This window comes from Stenella coeruleoalba (genome assembly GCF_951394435.1).
Source record: "Stenella coeruleoalba genome assembly, chromosome: 7".
In the NCBI taxonomy this organism is placed as follows: domain Eukaryota; kingdom Metazoa; phylum Chordata; class Mammalia; order Artiodactyla; family Delphinidae; genus Stenella; species Stenella coeruleoalba.
The window spans coordinates 105,171,840-105,191,673 of record NC_137153.1 but is presented as its reverse complement, the minus strand read 5'-3'; the positions used below and the strand labels follow the sequence as shown (position 1 = coordinate 105,191,673).

The 19,834-nt window shown below is 52.2% G+C and overlaps 1 protein-coding gene across 4 annotated transcripts in view; it reads right to left on the bottom strand.

Moving 5' to 3' along the window:
- PAPPA (pappalysin 1) overlaps positions 1-19,834 on the bottom strand; it is a gene marked incomplete at its 5' end in the record, with an annotated part of 543,378 nt that overhangs the window by 47,747 nt on the left and 475,797 nt on the right. For all 4 annotated transcript variants that reach the window (XM_079927208.1, XM_079927210.1, XM_079927209.1 and 1 more), the window contains 3 exons: positions 4,531-4,678; positions 13,155-13,326; positions 13,918-14,128. In XM_079927208.1, coding sequence (XP_079783334.1) covers positions 4,531-4,678; positions 13,155-13,326; positions 13,918-14,128 — 531 coding nt within the window. The remainder of the gene's footprint in view (positions 1-4,530; positions 4,679-13,154; positions 13,327-13,917; positions 14,129-19,834) is intronic.

Here is a 19,834-nt window from a genome sequence, read left to right as displayed (position 1 = left end):
TGTCTCCTGAATCGTCCCCCCGATCTGCCTTTGCACGGTCAAATCCTACCAGTTCTTCAAAGTCCAGCTCAAATCCTCCAAGAAGCCTGCCCTGATTTCTGCAGCTGAGTGAGAGCAGAGTTTGGCACTGAGGAATCTCACTCCGGTGCTGGGCTTACCCCCTGTCCCTCCTTTACCCAGTAACAGGGATGCCCTGGGAGGGCAGGGATGGGATCTGTTCCTCTCTGAGCCTAACCCAGTGCCTGACACACGGGGTCTGCTCAGCAGGCGTCAACCAAACGAATGGTGAGCCTGTGAGTGCAACGTCAACGTCTCAGCCCCACACTTCTCCTCCCACACCGCCTGCATTCGCACCCTCTGTGCCCTCGAGACCAGCCCCGCCCCTCTTCCACTAGCGTATGACCAGTTAGTGACCCTTCAGACCTCAATCCACGTGTCGCTTGCTCGGAGAAAACCTCCATTCCTGACGGGCCAAACCCTCTCACTGGCACCCAGCACAGATCTGTCACATTGGCTTTGTGACTGTTGTACCAACAGCTCTCTTCCCTGCTCGACTGTAACTCCACGAGGCCAGCACTGCCCGCGCTCCCCCTGCTATGCCCAGAGCCTGGCACTGTGCGTGGCGGATGGCAGGCACTCAGTGAGTATCTGTGAAGTGAGTGAAAGGGACAAGAGTGAACGGGGGCATAGGTGGTTGAGGAAATGAGAGAGTGAATGAATGAATGGATGACTGGCACAGTGAGTGAATGATGAATGAGGCATCTCGTGGTGGAGGAAGCGGGTACCTAGATGGATGAGTGAATGAATACATGACGGAGTAAGTGGATAAAGGGATGAAAACATGAATCAGGCAGTGAGTCGGTGAAGGCGCCAGACCAACAGGGACAGGGTTAGTACACAGAAGCCCTTGGTCCAGGGACTTCTTCAGCTGACTTTCAAGCTGTGGGTTAGCAAGATGACTGTAATTTGACTCATACATTCTGTCCTGACCTCACTGATTCTGAAGTCTCCTAAAAATCAAGCTCATCCCATGGGATGTCCCCAGGACTCCCAAAAAAGTGCTCATTCATATGGACAAAGAACTGATGTGTCAGAATCTGACCAGGGCCCTAAGGAGGTCATTCCCCTGCCTTAGGGCCAAGACCACCCTTGAACACTAAATGGTTTACAAGAGTCAACCCTCTTGAAAAACATCCTATGCTGTGAGCCATTCTAAAGGCTCCCTTCCAAACGCGTGTGTGTGTGTGTGTACACGCAGTATGTATGTTTATGCATACATGCAGCTATATGTACACAGACACTTGTATATGTATATATAGTTTATCCAGTGCCATTCCTGTTGCCACCTTGTCATCCTCTTCAATCTAAGAGACTCACAGAATCTGAAGAGGTAGCAAGGGTGGGCTGGTGGGTCCAGGACAATCTCTGGAACCTCTTTAATTTAAACATGGGGCCACTGAGCCCAGAAGGTGGGGATGGGGATATTCCCGGTCCTGCCAGGTGTTTTTCACCCGTCACTCGTTCCCCTGCACACCCAGTGTCATCGCATCTGTCTCAGAGGCGACAGCGTGCAGCGTGCAAGCTCGGGTCGCAGAGCTGGCGAGTAGGGGGCCGTGAATGAAAGCCCACGTCTCTCTGAATTCCAAGCCCAGTGATGGATACGGCGGAGACGCAGAGGGAAGAGAAAAGAAGGCAGCAGTGGAAGGGGACAGAGAGGGGTGAAGGGTCAGAAGAAAGAAAAGAAATGGGGGACACACAAAAAGACAAAAAAGGGTGAGTGACGAGAAGAAGAGGGATCTCTAAGCAGTCAGAGACACTCAGTGGTGTGTGTCTGTCACGAGATCAGTTCTGAAGATTTTAGGGAGCAAGGATGAAACCAGGCTGCGATGATAAAATCCTTTCGAGAAAAGAAGACGCAGCCTCTGAGAAGCAGACAAGGTTATTTATCCCGAAAGGGGGGAAAGAACGGGTCAGCACAGGAGGCCACCGCCGCCTTACGCGGGAGCCACATCTTAATTTCTCTTTCCCCGCACCCCCCCCTCGGCACTCCCCTCCCCCATGCCCGGCTCTGGGCCGCAGGACCAGGCTGCCGCCCTGTGTGATACATGAGGCCTAATGGGCATCACTACAGACTGGTGATCTCCGCGGCCCCCGCCTCCCCTTCCCGGGAGGAGCAGGGATGGTGGCAGCGGCCTTGGTGGCAGTAACAACTTTCTGAGGACCCCTCACTGCCACAGAAGCCTCCCCAGGCTGCTCGGGGAGGGACCCTGGAAGAGCTGCTCTGGGTGGCCCCAGCACGTGGGCCCCAGCCACCGAGCTGGACACCTACGTCACCCGTGCCCTGCTTACCAGGCGTTTGGTCGAGTCCCTCTCCTTGGTGAGGTGGGCCCTGCCCAGGGAGGGGCTCAGAATGCGGCAGGAGGGAGAGCAGCCTGGGGGTGGGGGAGAGAAGCCTCTCCCCTCCGTCCTCCAGCCACCCCTCAGTGCCCCAGGCCGCTTCTACTCTCTCAGCTTTCCCCGTGTACCCTCACCTGCCCACCGCCCATCCCGGCTCACCGTATTCATAAAACTGGCATCTGCATGGCCGCGGGAGCATGAGGAAGGGAAGGAGATTCAGGTTCTGATGTCAGACAGCTTGCTTTCCCTTTCTGCTCTGACCATGAAGAAGCTCAGTGGGTAAAGCAAATGCTACCGTCACCCCCTCCCCCTCCCTCTTGACCGTTCTGTGGGCCAGCAGAGAGCCAGGCATTCTGGCTCACTTTCATGTGCCTGTGACAGGTACACACAGTACAGGTGCAAAGGGGCCACGAGGTGTGTTTGTGTATGTGTGTGCGAGCTGCACGCGGGTTTATGGGTGGCGAACGTGTGTGGCGTCTCGCTGAAGCGTACGTGCTAGGCATGGGCTCACCACATGGTGTGTGTGCGCATCTGGTTAAGCATTTGTGCGTATATGAGTATATGTGTTGAATGTGTTGGTGGATGCAGACGTGCAGTAGGTCTGTTTTTCATCAGAATTTTTTCTCCCAGGGTTGCTCAAGGCCAGTCGTGAGTGTGACTGGGTATTCAGGTGCACGCCCTGACTGAGCTGGGGACAGGGACCCCGTCACAGACAGAAGCGTCCAGAGCCATGAACACCCCTCAGGGGTAACGGAGAGGAGAAAGCCTTGGTCTTGGGATGGAAGAGCCAAAGCTACGTGCCATTGCTGCACCTGTTGCCCCAGCTCTCTAGAAAGCGTACACTGGCAGGCCCTACAAATCCCGCCTCTCGGCAACCCTCCTGGTCAGGGCCCTTCGGATCGGCGGATCGGCAAGTTCTTAAAGTATCCCTGGAATCAGCACGACAGCGACCGTGTCCGTGGGTGTTTTCTGACCCGTCCTGGACTGACACAGGAGGGTTGATGCCTACTCTGAGTTCAGGTGAAGAACCTCTGCACTTGGAGGCTGCATGTTTCCATCTTTAAAAAGAAGTGGTCAGGCCCCCTCACGCCTCTGCTCTCCAGCCATGGGCCTCCCTTCTGGACATGAAACGATAACTTGTTTTACTAGGTGAGGATCACATTGAGTCTGTGTGGCTGGGAGTGAGTGCCTGCACAGATAACCTTCTGCTCCAGACATCCCTGGTGATTGTCCCAGGACTGGCCATGAGAAAGGACATCCAATTCCCTGGGCTTTTCATCGTGGTCAATTAGGGAATCAGCCCAAGAGGTCAGTATCACCGCCCTCAACTGAGATTAGACTCAATGCACACCCAGCTCCCCAGAAAGCCGCGGGCCTGTGATTAATGCGTCTGTCCAGACACCTGCTTTCCACCAGGCAGACTCCTGGCATCACACCCCAGGTCGTCTCCCTTCACTTGGCAAGCTGGTCTATCACCACGCAAATAGTATTCTGAAAACACTGTTCATCCCTATTTAGGAGGCAACTGGGATGCCGTGGAAAGGACTCAGGCTTTGGAGAAGGAGAGGTTGCAAAGATCCCTTTGAGTCTCAATTTCCTCATCTGTTAAAGGTGACTGAGAGGATACGAGGTAACGCCTCTGCAGCGCTTGGCGCGGCACTGACCACAGTCGGTACTACGAACGATCAGCATTGCATAAACTTCAAGATCAATAACAAAGGCTGCCACGCTGGACCACTACTGCTTCCCTAAACAGGATGTGTGTTTTCATCCCTCCCTTCCTTTGCCACATGATTCCTTCTGCCCGGAATGCCACTTCTTGCCCCACAAGCTCTTGCAAATCCCTGTATAAGCATCCCTTCCTCTGGGAGCCTTCTGTGCCCCCGGAGGCACCAGTCAGCTGTTCTGTACTCCAGTGCAACTGTGCACGCTCACCCAACACTGCTTTGCCAACATCCATGCCCTGAACTCTCTCTCTGGGAGGACAGGGTCTGGTCTCATTCCTCTTCATTTCCCCAGTGCCTCACGCAAGGTCTCAAACAGCACGGCTGCCCAAGTCCTCGGCAGGGCGCGAGCCCCGAGCTCCTGGAAGGACGCGCCCTCCCACTGCTCAACCCGACACGCCCGTCGTACCGATGGCATAGCCTGCAGGGCACTGCAGCTTCAGGTTGCTGTTGAGCTGGTCCGGGGCTGAGCACTGGCCTTGCATCTCCTGGCAGACGTGGAAGGAGCCGCTCCAGGTACCATCTTTCCGGCAGTGGATGACGTTGCTCCCGTGCCCCTGAACGCCACAGAAGCACAGTCAGGACCAAGAGAGACCCCACCCTCCACAGAAGAAGCCTCTGAGTGTTGCATCTCCCCAGAGCTCTGAAAATGTTAAAAAAACAAGTTCTTAACAGTGGTGGAAACCCAACCACCCTCAGACAGAGGAACTGTAATATCTCCATTTTACAGACAGGGAAACTGAGGACTCAGTGTGGGAACAAACTTGCTCAAAGCATCCTGGAGAGTTTAACTCCCAGGTTTCCTAAATCTCAGCAGTGCTCTTTCAGAGATTTCAATTGGAGAAATGTGTTCTGCTTGTTTGTTTGCTTTTAACTGAGAAGGTGGGACCCACGTGCACCCCCAACGTGTACCGTGAGTAAACATGGGTCCTGGCGCTGTTTGGAAGGAGACAGGCATACACCAAGGCTCGTTTCCTCTCAATCGATGAGAAAGCGTCCCAGGCCAGGGCTCTGCCACGTGCTAAGTAGGCGACCTTGGCTCCGCTGAGGAGCTTTCTCTTCCAGGGATTCCCTCCTCTCCTTCCCCTTCCCGTCCTCCATTCCAGCAATAATGCCACCAAGGGGGTGGCTGGGGGGATACTTCCATCTGCGCCCTCCCCTCTGGTTCTTTAAAATAGGCAACATTTCCCATTTCTCAATCTTCTGCAACGTCACGGGCAAGTGCAGCCTGCAGACGTCGTCCTTCCTCCAAACCGCTTTGCACATCTAAGATTCTAACGGGAGGTGTCCACCTTTGTCGAAATTTCAGAACCACCCCTAAATCCAAAGACCGTTTCTTAGTGTCCACTCTGGGTTCAGGACCCTGCTCAGTGACCGCGCTGTGTGCACCGGGCGAGAGTAACCGGATGTGAGGGGCAAGCTGGGAAGGCCTCTGAGAGGAGGTGACATACGGAAAAGAGTTTTCAAGATTCTGTGTGGAATCAGGCAGAACAGGGAGGGAAGGGCCTGTGCAAGGCCAAAGGGCACGTGCAAGTTCGAGAGGGAGGGAGTCGGGAAGAGCTGGTACGACAGGTAAGGTGTGGAGCCTTAAACAGACACTTATGGAGTCTGGACTCTACCCCTTGGAACTGGAGAACCACGGGTAGTCTCTGCACAGTGGGGCCTCCTGTGTGAGAACAAGCTGTATAGCGTCTCCCTCTTTCACGTTTAGGATGAGAAGAGAAACTCTACGTGGGGCCAGAGCAGCTGACCACGCTCCGCCAATGAAGATGTCTGCGGAATGGCTCCCATGCCCTTCAGCTGCCACTCAAGCCCCTGCGTCTGGCCTCCAGAGCCCTCAGAGCCTTAACTCTGCCTGATTCTCCAGCTCCCCGCTGCCCACGGCACCACCGCTAACCTTGAACTCCACCAGTCGCCTGCATTCCTGAATGCACCCCGTGAGGTGTCACACGGCCGTGCTTCTCCTCCTGTCTGCTCTGTCCCTCTCCCCTGCCCTCCTGCCCAAACACAGGCACAGACCTTTTCTGGCACAAGCCATCTTGTCCTAACGCCACCCCGGTCCTGCACAGAACACTACCCGAAGGTCTCTGACACCCACTGCCTCTTTATCCCCACTGCTCCCTCCTAGACGATGAGCTCCTTAGTCATCCCTGCATCCCCAGGGCCTTCCACAACACTTAATGGGTCCTGGCCTTTGGTCCATTCACTCGTCACTCAATATTTTTGCTCACTCAAGAACCGTTTAACAAGATATGGAGTCAACAGGTGACAGTTATGGAAGGAATTTGTTTAAAACACAAGAAGAGAAATGAATGCATGAATCAAGAGATGAAGAAATGAACGAATATGGGAATAAATGAATGAGTGCACACATGAAAAAATAAACTCTTGGAAAGGGTTGATGCAGGCTGAAGCTTCCCTGTCTGAGAAAACAGCTGCAAGGAGAGGGGATTTAGAGAGAAAGGGGGCCCCTCTCTGGGCCTCACGTGGACCAGCACGAGGAGGGTCCAGTTGTGGTGGAAGCCTCTGTGGCCATGGAGAAGGGTGGCCCATCCCGAGCACGCAGCTGTGGGATGACTGCCGAGTCCACCCAGAGGTTCCATGTGAGCTCAGGGAAAGTGTAGGCAGCTTCATGTGGCTTCAGAGAACCCCGACTCTCCCTCCCAGAGCCCCAGGCCCCGTGATTCGGCTGGGCCCTCATGGGAGTAGGAAATTGACCCCAATTTCCTGGAGCCTTGGCCTGGGCCTATGATGCATTTGGCCTCCAGCCCCTGAAGGGCTGCAGACCTCAGCACTATGTGGGCCAGAGCTGGCTGGAGAGCTCGGTTTGCAAAAGAGAATGTATTAGAACTGACTGGAATCTGCTCAGGGAATTTCAGACTGGGGAGGCTCCACTATAGAAGGTGGGAGCATAAAGCTATTGGTCTTGCTACCTCTTGACCCTCTCCCTCCTGCCCAGGTCATCGAGCACTTTCTGCTGCTGACTAAATCGGCCTTACAGAGGACGGAATCCTTCTGGACTGGACTTTCAAACAAGGCTTACTTGAGGGCTGGCAGTCCAGGGCAGGCTTCTACAGTGGAACCCAGACGGCATGTCCAGCCCCATCTCTTGCTACACACATGTCCTTCCTGCTCGTCTGGGGTCACCTGTCTCTCCTGCACACCTCTCTTGCTTCCCACCACCATCCCTTTGCCCCTACTGTGCCCTCTGCACGGCAGACCTCCTGGAGCCTCTCCAGATGTTCGAATCCTCCTTTGGGAATAGATCTTGGTGCACTCAGGGCTGCCTACCAACCGGTGCGGACCCTCAAGAGTAAGATCCATGATGTTGAGTCTAGTCTGATCAGAGATGACCTGACATTGAGGACCCAATCTGGGAAGACCAGAGACCACGGGCAGGGGACCCACTGTGTGTACTTGGCTCCAAACGCACAGGGCTGCATGGCAGGGGGAAAATTCTCACCAGGGGCTGAGCGTCCCTCAGCAAAGCACTGTGCCTCTCTGTGCCTGTGCAACCATCTGTAAAAGAGCATATTGTGCTCTCTCGAGCCCTCTTCAGCTGCACAGGTCCACAGAGAGCCGCAGGCATATAACACAGTATCAGATACCTAGTATGTGCCAAGCGTTCTACGCACGTTTAAAAATGCTTTTAACGATGTAGTTAATGTAGAAATTATGTCCCTTTTACAGATTTGGAAACTGAGGCTCAGCTAGGAAGTGAAAGATGAGTTTTTAAATGGTATTGGTGTAATGGTTAAGAGTATGGACTTAAGCCAGCTGCCCAGGTTCAAATCCCATCTCTGCAACTTTCCCACTTGGGGAAGTTCCTTAACTTCCCTCTGCCTCAGTTTCCTCAACTGTTAAATAAGCCTGCAGTTCACGGCCTGAGAAAGTCACCGCGAGGATTAAGTGAGTTAGGTTACGTGAAGCATTTAGAGCTTAACACACACATCGAGCCCTCTAAGGGTGAGCTGAGCTCGTAACCACCCTGTTGCACTGTCTCCAAGGGAACTTCAGAATCAGCCCCAGCGTCACCCACACTCTAGAGATGGCAGCCGCCAAAATAAGGAGGCAGCAGGCCCAAGTCACGCAGGTCGTCGGGGCCGGAGCCAGACCTCTTCCTGTAAGCCTCTGAGCTTTACTACAATGCAGGGGAGGGGAGGTGGAGAGGAGAGGCTGGGGGATGAGTGGAGAGGGAGACCTAGACCTTTGCTACTTAGCAGGAATGAAAACAAAATAATGGCAGAGAGAAACATGGCAACACCAGAGCCAGGCAGAACCGCAGGGTGCAGCGCAGGATATAAACAGTTAAACTTTGGAGGCAGCCTGACCTAGCAACTGGAGTCTCCGTTCTACCTGGACTTCCTAGTTGTAGAAGGTGGGCAAGCCACTTGACCTCACTGAACCACATCTTCCTCATCTTCAAAACGGGACAGTAGTGCCAGATGCTGTGGGGCTTAAATGAAGTAGTCTGTGTAAAGCACTTAGCCCAGACTGAAATGCAGTAAATGCTCAATAAATCACAGCTGCTGTTCACTCTTTGCCTATGTGTCCAGTCAATGGCCTTACATGCATTTTGCTTCCTCCCAGTGAGATACAGGGGTGACACACAGCTCCAGGAGTAAGGATGGGCAGAAAATGTGGCTTGTGCAACGACTTGGTTAGGAGACTTGGTTAGGAGACTCTGAGACTCTGTGTCAGATCTGACTCTGCTGGTATCAATAACTTGCTGTGTGACTTGAGGTACGTTGCTTCCCCTCTCTGGGCTCCAGTGGTCCCATCTATAAGGTAAGTGTGTTGCAGTAGAAAATCTCTGAGGTCTGGCCCACCTCCAACATCACATGGGCCTGGGATGTCTCTGACTTCCTCTGGGAAGCCCTGCGTTCTCAGGCAAGCATGTGACAACCCTGAAACTAGAAGCTGCCCCTGCTCTGGGAGGCATTATACATGCGAGAGCTGTGCTGAGTCCAGAGCAGACCCACAAAGGCAGGGCCAGCTGCACACCACTAGTGGCGGAAAGGCTTCTAAATCCTTCCTCTGTGATCCGTGCAAAGACCTGGGTGCATTCCTGGCTCCACTCCCACCTTTCCTCTCTGGCTCCCGCTGTGTTGCTAAAGTCCACCACCGAGTGCATTACTTCGTTCCGAAAGCACCTTTAGCTTCTTCCTCTCCTGCTGCAGCCCCTGTGCATGCATCTCCCACAGACCCTGTCCCCATCCCAAGACTGCCCCCTCCCCTAATCGCCCACAAAGCCTCCCACAGTGCTTCTCTCTGTGTTATCACCTCGGACAGCCTAGGGGCATCTGAGTTAGATTAAATGCTCAATTAGCACTTCTCTCCAGTCGCCTGGAGATGGAATCCTTGTCCTTTGCCACTCCCTGCCCTGGAAATGTCTGGAGACAGTGGGAAAAGCAGGGCCCTGGAGCCAGTCATCGCCACCTACTAACTCATAACCGTGGGCAAGAGCTTGGCTTCACAGGCTTTCTTCCCTTATCTGCAAAATGGGCACATCGCTGCTTTTTCAGAAGTTTATTATGAGGTGTCAAAGTGAGAGAAAATCTGTGGCTTCAGGCTGGCAGTCAGGAAATACTTAAAAAACATTTTTTTTAAAAGCTGTTGTTGTTAAGGTTCTCTGTCTTGGTTTACAGGGATAATAACACTATAAATTCTACAGCTGAACTGTTCAATACGGCAGCCACTATACAAGTGTGGCTGTTTACATTTAAATTTGAATGATTTAAAATTAAGTAAAATGTAACATTTAGCTGTTCAGTCACTTAGCTGTATTTCAAGCGGTCCATAGCCACACATGGCTGGAGGCCACCATATTGCACAGCACAGACATGGAACACTTCCATCACAGCAGAAGGTTCTCCAGGGTGGCGCTCATCTAGAGAGTCTATATATTCTACAGGTTTATGTGAGCTAGAGGTCAGGTTCCTATGGTTCCTATTGGTCTCCCCAACCTATACCCTGGCCTCATGCATGATGGCTGACTTTCTGGGGCTAGCTGCCGACAGAGGGCTGACTTTCAAGCCATTGCCTTTGTTTCCAGGTTCTGTAAGAGCCCACGTGGCACATCACGATGCATGTGGCATCTCTCCACTAGAAGTGACCTTAAAGGCAGGCTAGTTCATCTGTGCCTTCCCCAAGGCCGCCATGCACGGTGGCATAGGTTGTACACTCTACAATTCCAGGGGTTCCTCATAGGCATGCCTTACTTTCATTACCTCATTTAACCCTCACAAATAAACTATAAGGTAGGTAGTATTATTTCCCCTCCCCCATTTTATGAATGAGCAAACTGAAGCTTAAAGAGTTAAACAACTTGCCCAAGTCCTCCAGCTAGCAAGTGGTGAAGCCAGGATTCACACTCAGAGTCCAGATCCAGCATCATACTGGCTCCCAAGGAATGAATGAAGTCGAGGTTTGATTTGCTAATGTACTTTTAGTGGCCGTGGGAAGGAGTATGTGAACCTCCCCTGCAACGGTCCCTGTCCTCTCTCGCCAGGATCTGGAACTTGTTTGGAAAGCAAAGAATTCTCGCTCCACACAAGCTGCTTGACTCAAGATACTCTGTGCCGTACGTTTCAGCTGTGCTTACAGGCAGCAAGAGGGGATCTGAGGTGAATACTAGATTTGGCTCTCAGGCCCCTGGTCTGAGGGTAGAGGAAATTCATTTGCAGTACAAACTAGAAACGTCAATTGTATTAGGAGCCCATTTGGCATGCGTTCCCTCATTCTTCTAGCCGGCAAGCAATACCCTCTGCTCCTTTGTGTCTGGCCTCTCTGCCAGTTGCCAAACAGAACTGCTTGAGTCGTCTGATAAATTTACATTTTCCTCTCCTTTAAATACAAACTGGCCATGAAAGGCACTTGGCAGGCCGCAGGCAGACTGGGTTTCGGTTTGATAACGTGACCACGGCCAGCATATTATTCGGCTCAGCAGTTCTGGTAACTGTTAGCAACAGTTTTACGTAAGGGAGAGAGAGGGAAGTTCATCGGCTGCGTGAGGCCACGGTAATCTCTGGCCTTTGCTTGTTCTCAGCACTGGCTTCCGCTTCCCTGGCAGCCGGGGATGGGGATGACTCGGGTGCACAGACATCCCTGAGTGTTTCAGGTGCTGCCTATTGGATTCAGTCTGTCCACAGTTGGGGGGGACCTGGGTTCCGATTCTGACTCAGCCGCCACCAGCTATGTCACCTTGGGTGGGTGAGTGGCTTTCTCGTCTGGAAAATGAGGAGCCTGGCCTGGATGTTCACTGCAGCTCTCTCTCATGCCCTGTCGCTTCCTGAGCACCCATTAGGTGCTTGGCACTGTCCCAAGTGCTGAAAACACAGGGAAGATTAAAGCTGTGGTCAGGCATTTCAGAACCTGGCGGGGGGAGGGGGGAGGTGAAATGAATTACAGTGCAGTGTGGTCGATGCTGTGAATGGGGGGACCCCTAGGAGGGGCATGGAGCCCACAGTGGAAGGGTCAGGAAAAGGTCCTTGGAAGGAGGGCTACCTGGGCTGAAGGGTGAAGGATGGTTAGGAGGGAGGTGGCTGGAAAAGGGGACAGGGGCTTTTTCACAGAGGATGCCCAGGTGAAGGGGAGATCCGTCTTACTGGTGATGGGGGAGACGTCCTGAATGCACAGGTGGGATTTCTCCTAAGGGAGATGGGGGTCGCTGGTTCACAAAGGGCTTTGAGCAGGGGAACTGTTACGATCACATTTGTGCTCTAAACAAACCACTCTGGCTGAAATGCGAACAACACACTGGAGAGAGGCAAGGAGAAAGCAGGGAGATGGTCAGGAAGCTGCACGGCGGCCCCAGAGAGTGACGCTGGTGGCCTGAGTCAGGGTGGTGGCATTGGAGCCAGGTGAGAACAGTTCAGAAGCTGACTGAGAGAGAGAACGGGGAGGACGTGGTGGCTATCTGGATGTGGGAGTGGGAGTGAGATGAGGTGAGGATGCCGCTTTGATGCTGTCTGGTATTCGGTAGATGCTAATAAAGACGAAGGACTGACAGGGGGAGAAACGTGCACTGGGGCCCAGTTGGCTGGACCCTGGCCTTGCACACCTGTGAGGCACGGGGCTTGAGGTGCCAACCCTAAATGGTTGGTTCTCTCAGGGTTGGAGCTCCTCGTGGACTTAGGTCTTCTCTGGAGCCAGCTGGCTCATCATTCTCTTTCCCACTCTTGATTCCCTACCCATCTTAGTGGGTGGAGTGTATGTGTCAGGAGGAAGGAAAATGCATTCACAGAACTCCTTCCGCAGGGCCGGCAGGAGTGCTGGACTTTGTCTGTTACATGTGGATTGAGATGAAATCCCATCTCCCTCTGTCCTTCCTTCTTCCACAGTATTCTCAAAGCTGTACATCTAGCCTAATATGGCTCCCTTTCTCCTTATGCTTGAGGAGTCAGCTGATGTCTCAAGACAGTGAAAGTCATGAGTTTAAGTATTTCAGGGACCAGCATAAGTGGTGATGGTGGTAGAAAGTTGGCCAGACAGCCTTGGTCATTCCTTAACTCGGATCGACTTCATACACTGGGATTCCACACGTGATTTCTCTCATAGGGGTTCAGAGCTAAGAATCTCTGAACCAGTAAAATGCAGTGATACAGGCAGGACAACGAGGCTCAGAGAGATTACAAAGAAAGATGGCGAGAACCCAGCCCCTTACGTCTGCGTTGCTGATGTTGCTATTATACGATTCTGACATCCACAGAGAGTCTCCTAGAGGATGTGTTTTTTTTTTTTTTTTTAATTTGCGGTACGCGGGCCTCTCACTGTTGTGGCCTCTCCCGTCACAGAGCACAGGCTCCGGACGCGCAGGCCCAGCGGCCATGGCTCACGGGCCCAGCCGCTCCGCGGCATGTGGGATCTTCCCGGACCGGGGCACAAACCCGTGTCCCCTGCACCGGCAAGCGGACTCTTAACCACTGCGCCACCAGGGAAGCCCGAGGACGTGGTTCTTAAAACACTGGCCGCTCTTTGGTAAGCAGAGAGGAGCGGGACCTAAGCATAGACCTCAAGTTCAAGGAGTCTCACCTGGGTGGCATCACTATCTTCACACTTGACCCTGCACTCGCTGTTGAACTGGAAGCCATTAGTGCACTGGTAGAGCCCGTGGAACTTCGGTGGAGGTGGGTCACAAGTCACTGGAACACAAGCGCCCTCCTGCCAGCTGCCATCTTGGGTGCACTGGGTCTTGAAGGCCCGTCTTCAAGGAAGAGATAAAAGAAGAGACATCTCAGGGACCAAACGGCTGGAGCCACGCTCTGCACCCACGTTCCTCTGGAGCCGGCTAGCCTCACGTCTCCCTTTCCCCTTCCTGATTCCCTGCCTGTCCTGTTGGGTGGTAAGGGCTAAGGTAAACGTTCCTTTCTCAGGGCCAAGCAAGAGTTACCTGTGGACTGAAATAAAATTCAAGCCCTGCTGGCCCGTCTCCTCTGATGGATCCTGGCGCAAGGACGGTATCAGTACCCACCATTTACTATATACCAGGCACTTTGCAAGCACTTTACATACACATCCTCATTCATTTTTCACAGCAATCTTATGTGGTAACTGTTATTATCATCCCCATCTTATTGCTGAAAAGTAGAGGCCCAGAGAAGTGAAGTCAGTTGCCTGAGGGCACACAGCCGGCAGGCAGTTGTTAACAATATCCTTCTAGATTCCCACCAAAGAGAATGCGAGGAATGGTGGGTACCGTCTCTAGCAGAGAAGTGAGCACTTCCTTCTAACCGGACAGCCAGACCTGGCTCTCCTCCCCCCAAGCACGTGAGTTTGCCTTTGCAGCCCCACTTACTTCTTTGACTTCCGGGAGGAGCCGGGCACGTGGTATCCAGGTCTGCACTTGTACTTGCAGAAAGAGCCCACCTTGTGCTTGTTCTCCCGGCAGCGGGCCGTCTGGAGGTCTGCGTTGGGCACCGGGGGTGGGGCCAGGCACAGGAGCTCGCACAGGGCCTCTGGGAAGGACCACAGCCCGTCTTCCATGCAGGTCAGGAGACTGTTGTTGCCTGGAGGACACAGGAAGGCAGGGTTAGTGGGGGGTGGGTGGGGTCGGGGTGGGGTGCGGAGTGTGGTCTGATAGCGCAATTCAGGCACTGCCTGGACTGAAGCCAACTTGAAGAACCAGAGGATCTTTCACATATAATTCCAGACCCTTCCACTTACAACTGAGGAATCTAGGGAGAGAAAGAGCTGCCACAAAAAAAAAAGGAGATGCAACTTGGGGAGCGACGTATCCCATGTCGACAGTGCATTAAAATTCAAGGCTCCTAACTCTTGATTCTGAAACCTCTTACACTGCATAGAAAAGAGAACTCCATAATCCTTCAGTCCATCCTCCCTCCTTTGCCAAGGACATTCGAGCCCAGAGATGAAGGCCCTTGCCCTCTCTTAACTGGCAGAGCAAGCTCCTATCAGAATCATTTCCGACCTCTGGGATCAGTGTGCTGTGTGACCTCTAGCTGCCGCTCCCTCTCTGAGCCCTGTACCCCTGTATTTGTCCTAGCCCCCCCATGCCTGGAAGTAAGAGCATTGTGGTATCTGAAGGCTTGATTTTCTTTTCAGGCCCCAGTATTCAGTGCAGCTTTGCCAAAGCGGCTGAGAGATGAGCACGTCCCCCGTAGCCCGTGCCAGCTCCAGCAGACGTGCTGACTGCCATCGGGAAGCTGGCCTGATGGGGAACGTTACGCATAAAAGTCAAACACGGGGAGTCAGGCTGTTCGCTGCCAGGTCATACATTATCGATGCACAGCCTGCCCCAAACCGCCCCAAGACAATCAGAGATGGACCTGAAACTTGGATCTCTCAACCAAACTCTCCTCTTCCCCGTTATTCTTGAAAGGTGTTGACAACGAGGACTGGAATCACATGGGAGGCTCCGGGATTTGGAAGTTGGAGAGGGGTGACAGGGACGAGACTGATCATTTACGACGTACTGAGTACTTCTGCTATGTGATCTCATTTATTCTCACCACAGTGCTCTTAGTAGGATGACTCCCATTTGGAAACAGGGACTTAAGAGAGACAAGTGACTTGACCAAGTTCTCCTGGTTAATAAAAGACTAAAGTGGGGTCTAAAGCTGATTTTGTGGTTTTTAATGGCAAGTTGGCTACACTTGCTCAGCAGAGCTCTCAGGGTCTATTCTGAGAGAGCCAAGCCCCAAGTCTCTTAGCTACAGAGAGAAAGCAATTGCTCCTGCCTTTCAGGGTGATGAGAAGATCAGATGAAACAACATTTACGAACTGCGCTGCCAAAGAAAATGTGTTGTCAAATTCCTTATTTGCTTCTCTCCCTCCTTCCCTCCCTTCTTTTCTTCCTCACCTCCCCCCTCTCTCCCTCCTAACCTCTGCCTTCAGTAGTAGACCTGAAAGGACCATAGGGGTCGCATGGAAGCCTTCATTCATTCAATAAGCATCTATTTAGTGCCTACTCTGTGCCAGCTATTCTTGTCTGCGTTGGGACAACGCAGTGAACAAAACAAAACCCAAGCCCTGCCCTCTTGGAGCTTATGTTGTAGTGGAATAGGGAGGAACGCATTAAAATATCCTAAAAAAGCAAACTATTTAGTAGGCTAGAAGGTGGGAAGCACTATGGAGAGAAATAAAGCATGAAAAAGAAGAAAGCTGGGAGGGTATGTAGGCTCCTCTGTTGCTTCTCTCCCCGTTCACTTTCTTCTTTCTCCTCCTGTGTCTGTGTGAGTCATCTGGGGAGTACAAGACTGTTTAGGGTCTGCAAGCCCCACAGAGGATTCCACGTTGATGAACTGTGACACTGCAAACTACAGATACTTCTACACCAAGTAAAAAGAAAAAAGGGTGTGGAAGGATGACTCATTTGGCTTCCACAGAAGCAGAGAGGGCTCCAGGATACCAGAGACCATAAAGTGCTTTTTCGCTTGGCCCCTGTGACGGGGGCAGTGTTTGGGAGAGCCCCGGCCTAGCAAGCACTTAGTGGGGGGGGCAGTCACAAAAGATAAGGGAAGCACACCCTCTCTAAATTTCCCAAGAAGGATCAAATACCTCTGGAGAAAGGGCTGAGGTGCTTTAAAAGTACACCCTACCAGCTATGCAAATCATAGATTGCAAAGCGGAAGTCATGGTTCCTTTGTGGCAAAAGCTAACATAAAAATCGCAAAACGTTAATCAAGAGAGAAAATGCAAACCAGAAAATACGTTCTGGGAGAGGGTAAATAGGAGTTAGCCCTGCACCACAGTCAAAAGAAGAAGCACGCTAAAGCAGGAACCGGTGATTCAGGACCATGGACATGCCCCACCTCACAGCAAGCACTGAACTGTGCAGAATCAGCATTTCCACGCCCTAGCTGTGGCCGCCACCCTGCAGCCACCCTGGGGCTTTGAAGAAAGTAGGTAGGACACGGCTGTCCATGCCCTTGGCTCTGACCTCTATACTGCACCTGCAGCCATCTGTCACTGGAGGCCTTTTGTTCTGACCAGGGAGGCTCTGCTGCACACAGGGCAAGCTCACAGCGCTGAGGTGGCAGTGCTCCCGGCCGTAGCACGCAACCAGTGAAGGAGCTGGGGCATTAACAAGACAGTTTCCAGAGGAATGTTCTACCCTGTCTCCCACTCCTCCCCAGCGGGATTGAGCTCCAGCTGCCCCCAGAGGTAACCGGCTTTAGGAGGGATCCTGACGCTTCTATCATTTCCATGCCTCCTTTTCTCATGCCTCTCCCTGTGTTTCCTGGGAGAACATGACTCAGGACACGAGGTGAAGGCATTTCTGAGCCTGGAATCCCTGGTTGAGGGGAAGAGTGCCGATGTCAGCAAGTTATGTGACCCTGTACTTCTGTTTGTTCATCTTTTAAAGTCAGGAAAATGAATCTTGCTCAGCCTGTCTACAGGCGAAGGAAACTTCAATCTCTAGTGAGTATTAAAATAATTATAAATGTACTGTCAAAAGAAATAGATCTGTTTTTATTATTGTATTTTAAAGAGTATCTAGAAGACCCCATTTCTTTGAGAGTGCCTTTTAAGACTGAAATTAACCTAGAGTAGAACACAAGGGGGGAAATGCCAGGAGACCCATGTCTGGTTTTCTTAATGCCTTGTATACAGTGTTGGCACTGCCCACATCCTAAGGTCTGGGACGTGGTCTTGTTCATTCTTTTATTCCCAGAACCTACCCTGTGGCAGGCGCATGGTAAGCCCTCAGTAGCCATTTGTTAAATGCGTGGGGTTTATGAATCTACGTGTGACCTTGAACAAGTCGCCTAACCTCTCTGTCCCTAAACCAAAGCCGTCTTTAAATTCTTGTCCAGCTCTAATATTTTAGGATGTGGAAGGGTATTGGCCACTGTATTAAGAAAACAAAAATGCAGCTAGCTGGACCAGGATAAGGACAACCAGCACTCAGGAGGCTGCATTCACCAAAGGTAGAAGTGGGAGGAGACTCGGCTTCATTGCTCCTGTTAAGAAACAGACCTTGGACTTCCCTGGTGGCGCAGTCGTTAAGACTCCGCCTGCCAATGCAGGGGACATGGGTTCGATCCCTGATCCAGGAAGATCCCACATGCCACGGAGCAACTAAGCCCGTGTGCCACAACTGCTGAGCCTGTGATCTAGAGCCCGCGAGCCACAACTACTGAACCCGTGTGCAACAACGACTGAAGCCCACACGCCTAGAGCCCGTGTTCCGCAACAAGAGAAGCCACCGCAATGAGAAGCCCGCACACTGCAACAGAGTAGTCCCTGCTCGCCACAACTAGAGAAAGCCCGCGTGCGGCAACAAAGACCCAACGCAGCCAAAAATAAATAAATAAATTCATTAAAAAAAAAAAAAAAAAAGAAACAGACCTTGACAGAAGTGACAGCGCAAGAAGAAGAAGAAGAACAAGGGAGACTAATACAGAAGAGGCCTCACCCAGTGCCAGGGCTGCATAAAGTCAGGGAGAAGCTGAGGCAGGAGAAATGGAGCTACCAAGAGAAGCATGCAATCGTCTGCCGATTTTAGTCCTGAAAGCACATTTCTAGGCTCCTGGAATCCCAAGGAGCTAAAGAGGACATCCGAGCTGGGCTTGGCAGTCACAGAAAGCATCATTTGCTCAGGAAAACTGGGCTCTCTCAGCTCCAGCCTGGGTGAGTCAGATCACATTTTGATTATTAAATTGTCCATTTCCCCCCCTAAACGTCTGAAAGGCATTCTACCAATAGCTGTCTGTAATTGAGTCTATGAGGCAGGCCTAGGAAGAATCACTGGCGCCATCTCCTTGATCCTCCTAATAACCCAGTTTGTCATTAATCCCATTTTGTAGGTGAGAAAAGTGAGTCCCTGAGTGGGAAAGTGAGCTGCTCAAACTACAGCTGGGGCTCACTCCGGGTCTGTCTGACCCCTGCGTGCTCTCGACCCCGCTACAGAGCCTGCACCCAAGAGCATGGCCAAAGAGGAGCTGCTGTCCAGGGAAAACCTCATGGAATCAGGACTGTGGACGAGTGGAGTACGCCAAAATCAAAACTAGTCATAGAGTAAGATTTCACCACTCCCTCCCCCTCCCCGCTGTCCAGAACGGTGTCGCTCACTTCCGAATTTCTTTACCAAGAGGCCCCGTATGTTAGACACAAAGAAAAAGAATGTGCTAAGATGCAGTCACAGACAGGGATAATTGATGGAGAATGTCCTAAGAAGACGGAGCGAAGAGCCTGGAATGCTGGACACCTGCCATATAGGAGGGGCTGGGGAATGCAAAAGTGGGATTATTTCACCAGGTTGGTGGGAAGGGGCGCACCTAGCAAGAGGGCACCATTTCTAGGGTCAGGACCCCTGGGTGACCTTGTGGCCCCAGTGACCTTGCATAAATGCCTTCGTGTCTTGGACCTCAGTTTCTGCACTGCACAATGAAATGATTGGCCTTGGTGACCTCTAGGCTTCTCCCAGCTCTGCCCTCTGTTTCAGGGTTTGATGGGAGTTCTGGGTTGAGGGGCATGGTTTAGAAAAGGCCAAAGGGATTCTGGGGCAGCAGCTAAGAACCCTGAAGTAAGACTAGGCTGGACTTCTGAAGCTTGAGCGACCGTTCAGAGTAGAGTGGGGGTGAGGGAGTGAGGGAGACAGGAAGAATTATCTAAGAGATAAAACTGCTGCTTGGTCTGTATTCCTACCACTGCTCATATCTAAAGGCGGCTTCCTAAGCAGCTGTGTGATCCTGAACACGTTTCTTCTCCACAGCGCTCCTCAGGCCCCAGGAAGCGTTTGAGTAGCGCTTTACCATCAACACCTCGTGGTGCTTTGGACCCAGTGACATCCTAGACCCTGTTATCTCCAAAGTAGGAGGACGATAAGAGGAAGGCAGCAGCATTCTCTTAGGAGTGGTATGAGAACTCCCCTTTGGGGGTGACCCTGTTTTTATGAGGAAGATGCCCCAATGAGACCCTTGGGATAAAGCGGAATCCTCCAGGGCTGGCTATCTGCTTCTGAGAAAGATGAAAGGGTCTCTGCCTGAGAGAGGATGTGAAATTCCTAGAGGAAGGGAGGTCAGGACAGGATGCTGAGGGAGAGGGTAAAGGGTGAGGAACAGAGCGGAGGTTGGGCGGGAGCCTGGACACTGCAGGTGTGGGCACTCACCTCACATCCCTATCTTCAGGAGAGTCTAAAGAAATCAGAAGATGCTCGATGGTATTAGGTATCTTCTGCAAACTAGTGAATAGACTGCGTTGAAATCTGAGGTTAGACAGAAGCAGACAGTGGGCCTTTTAGAAAGATT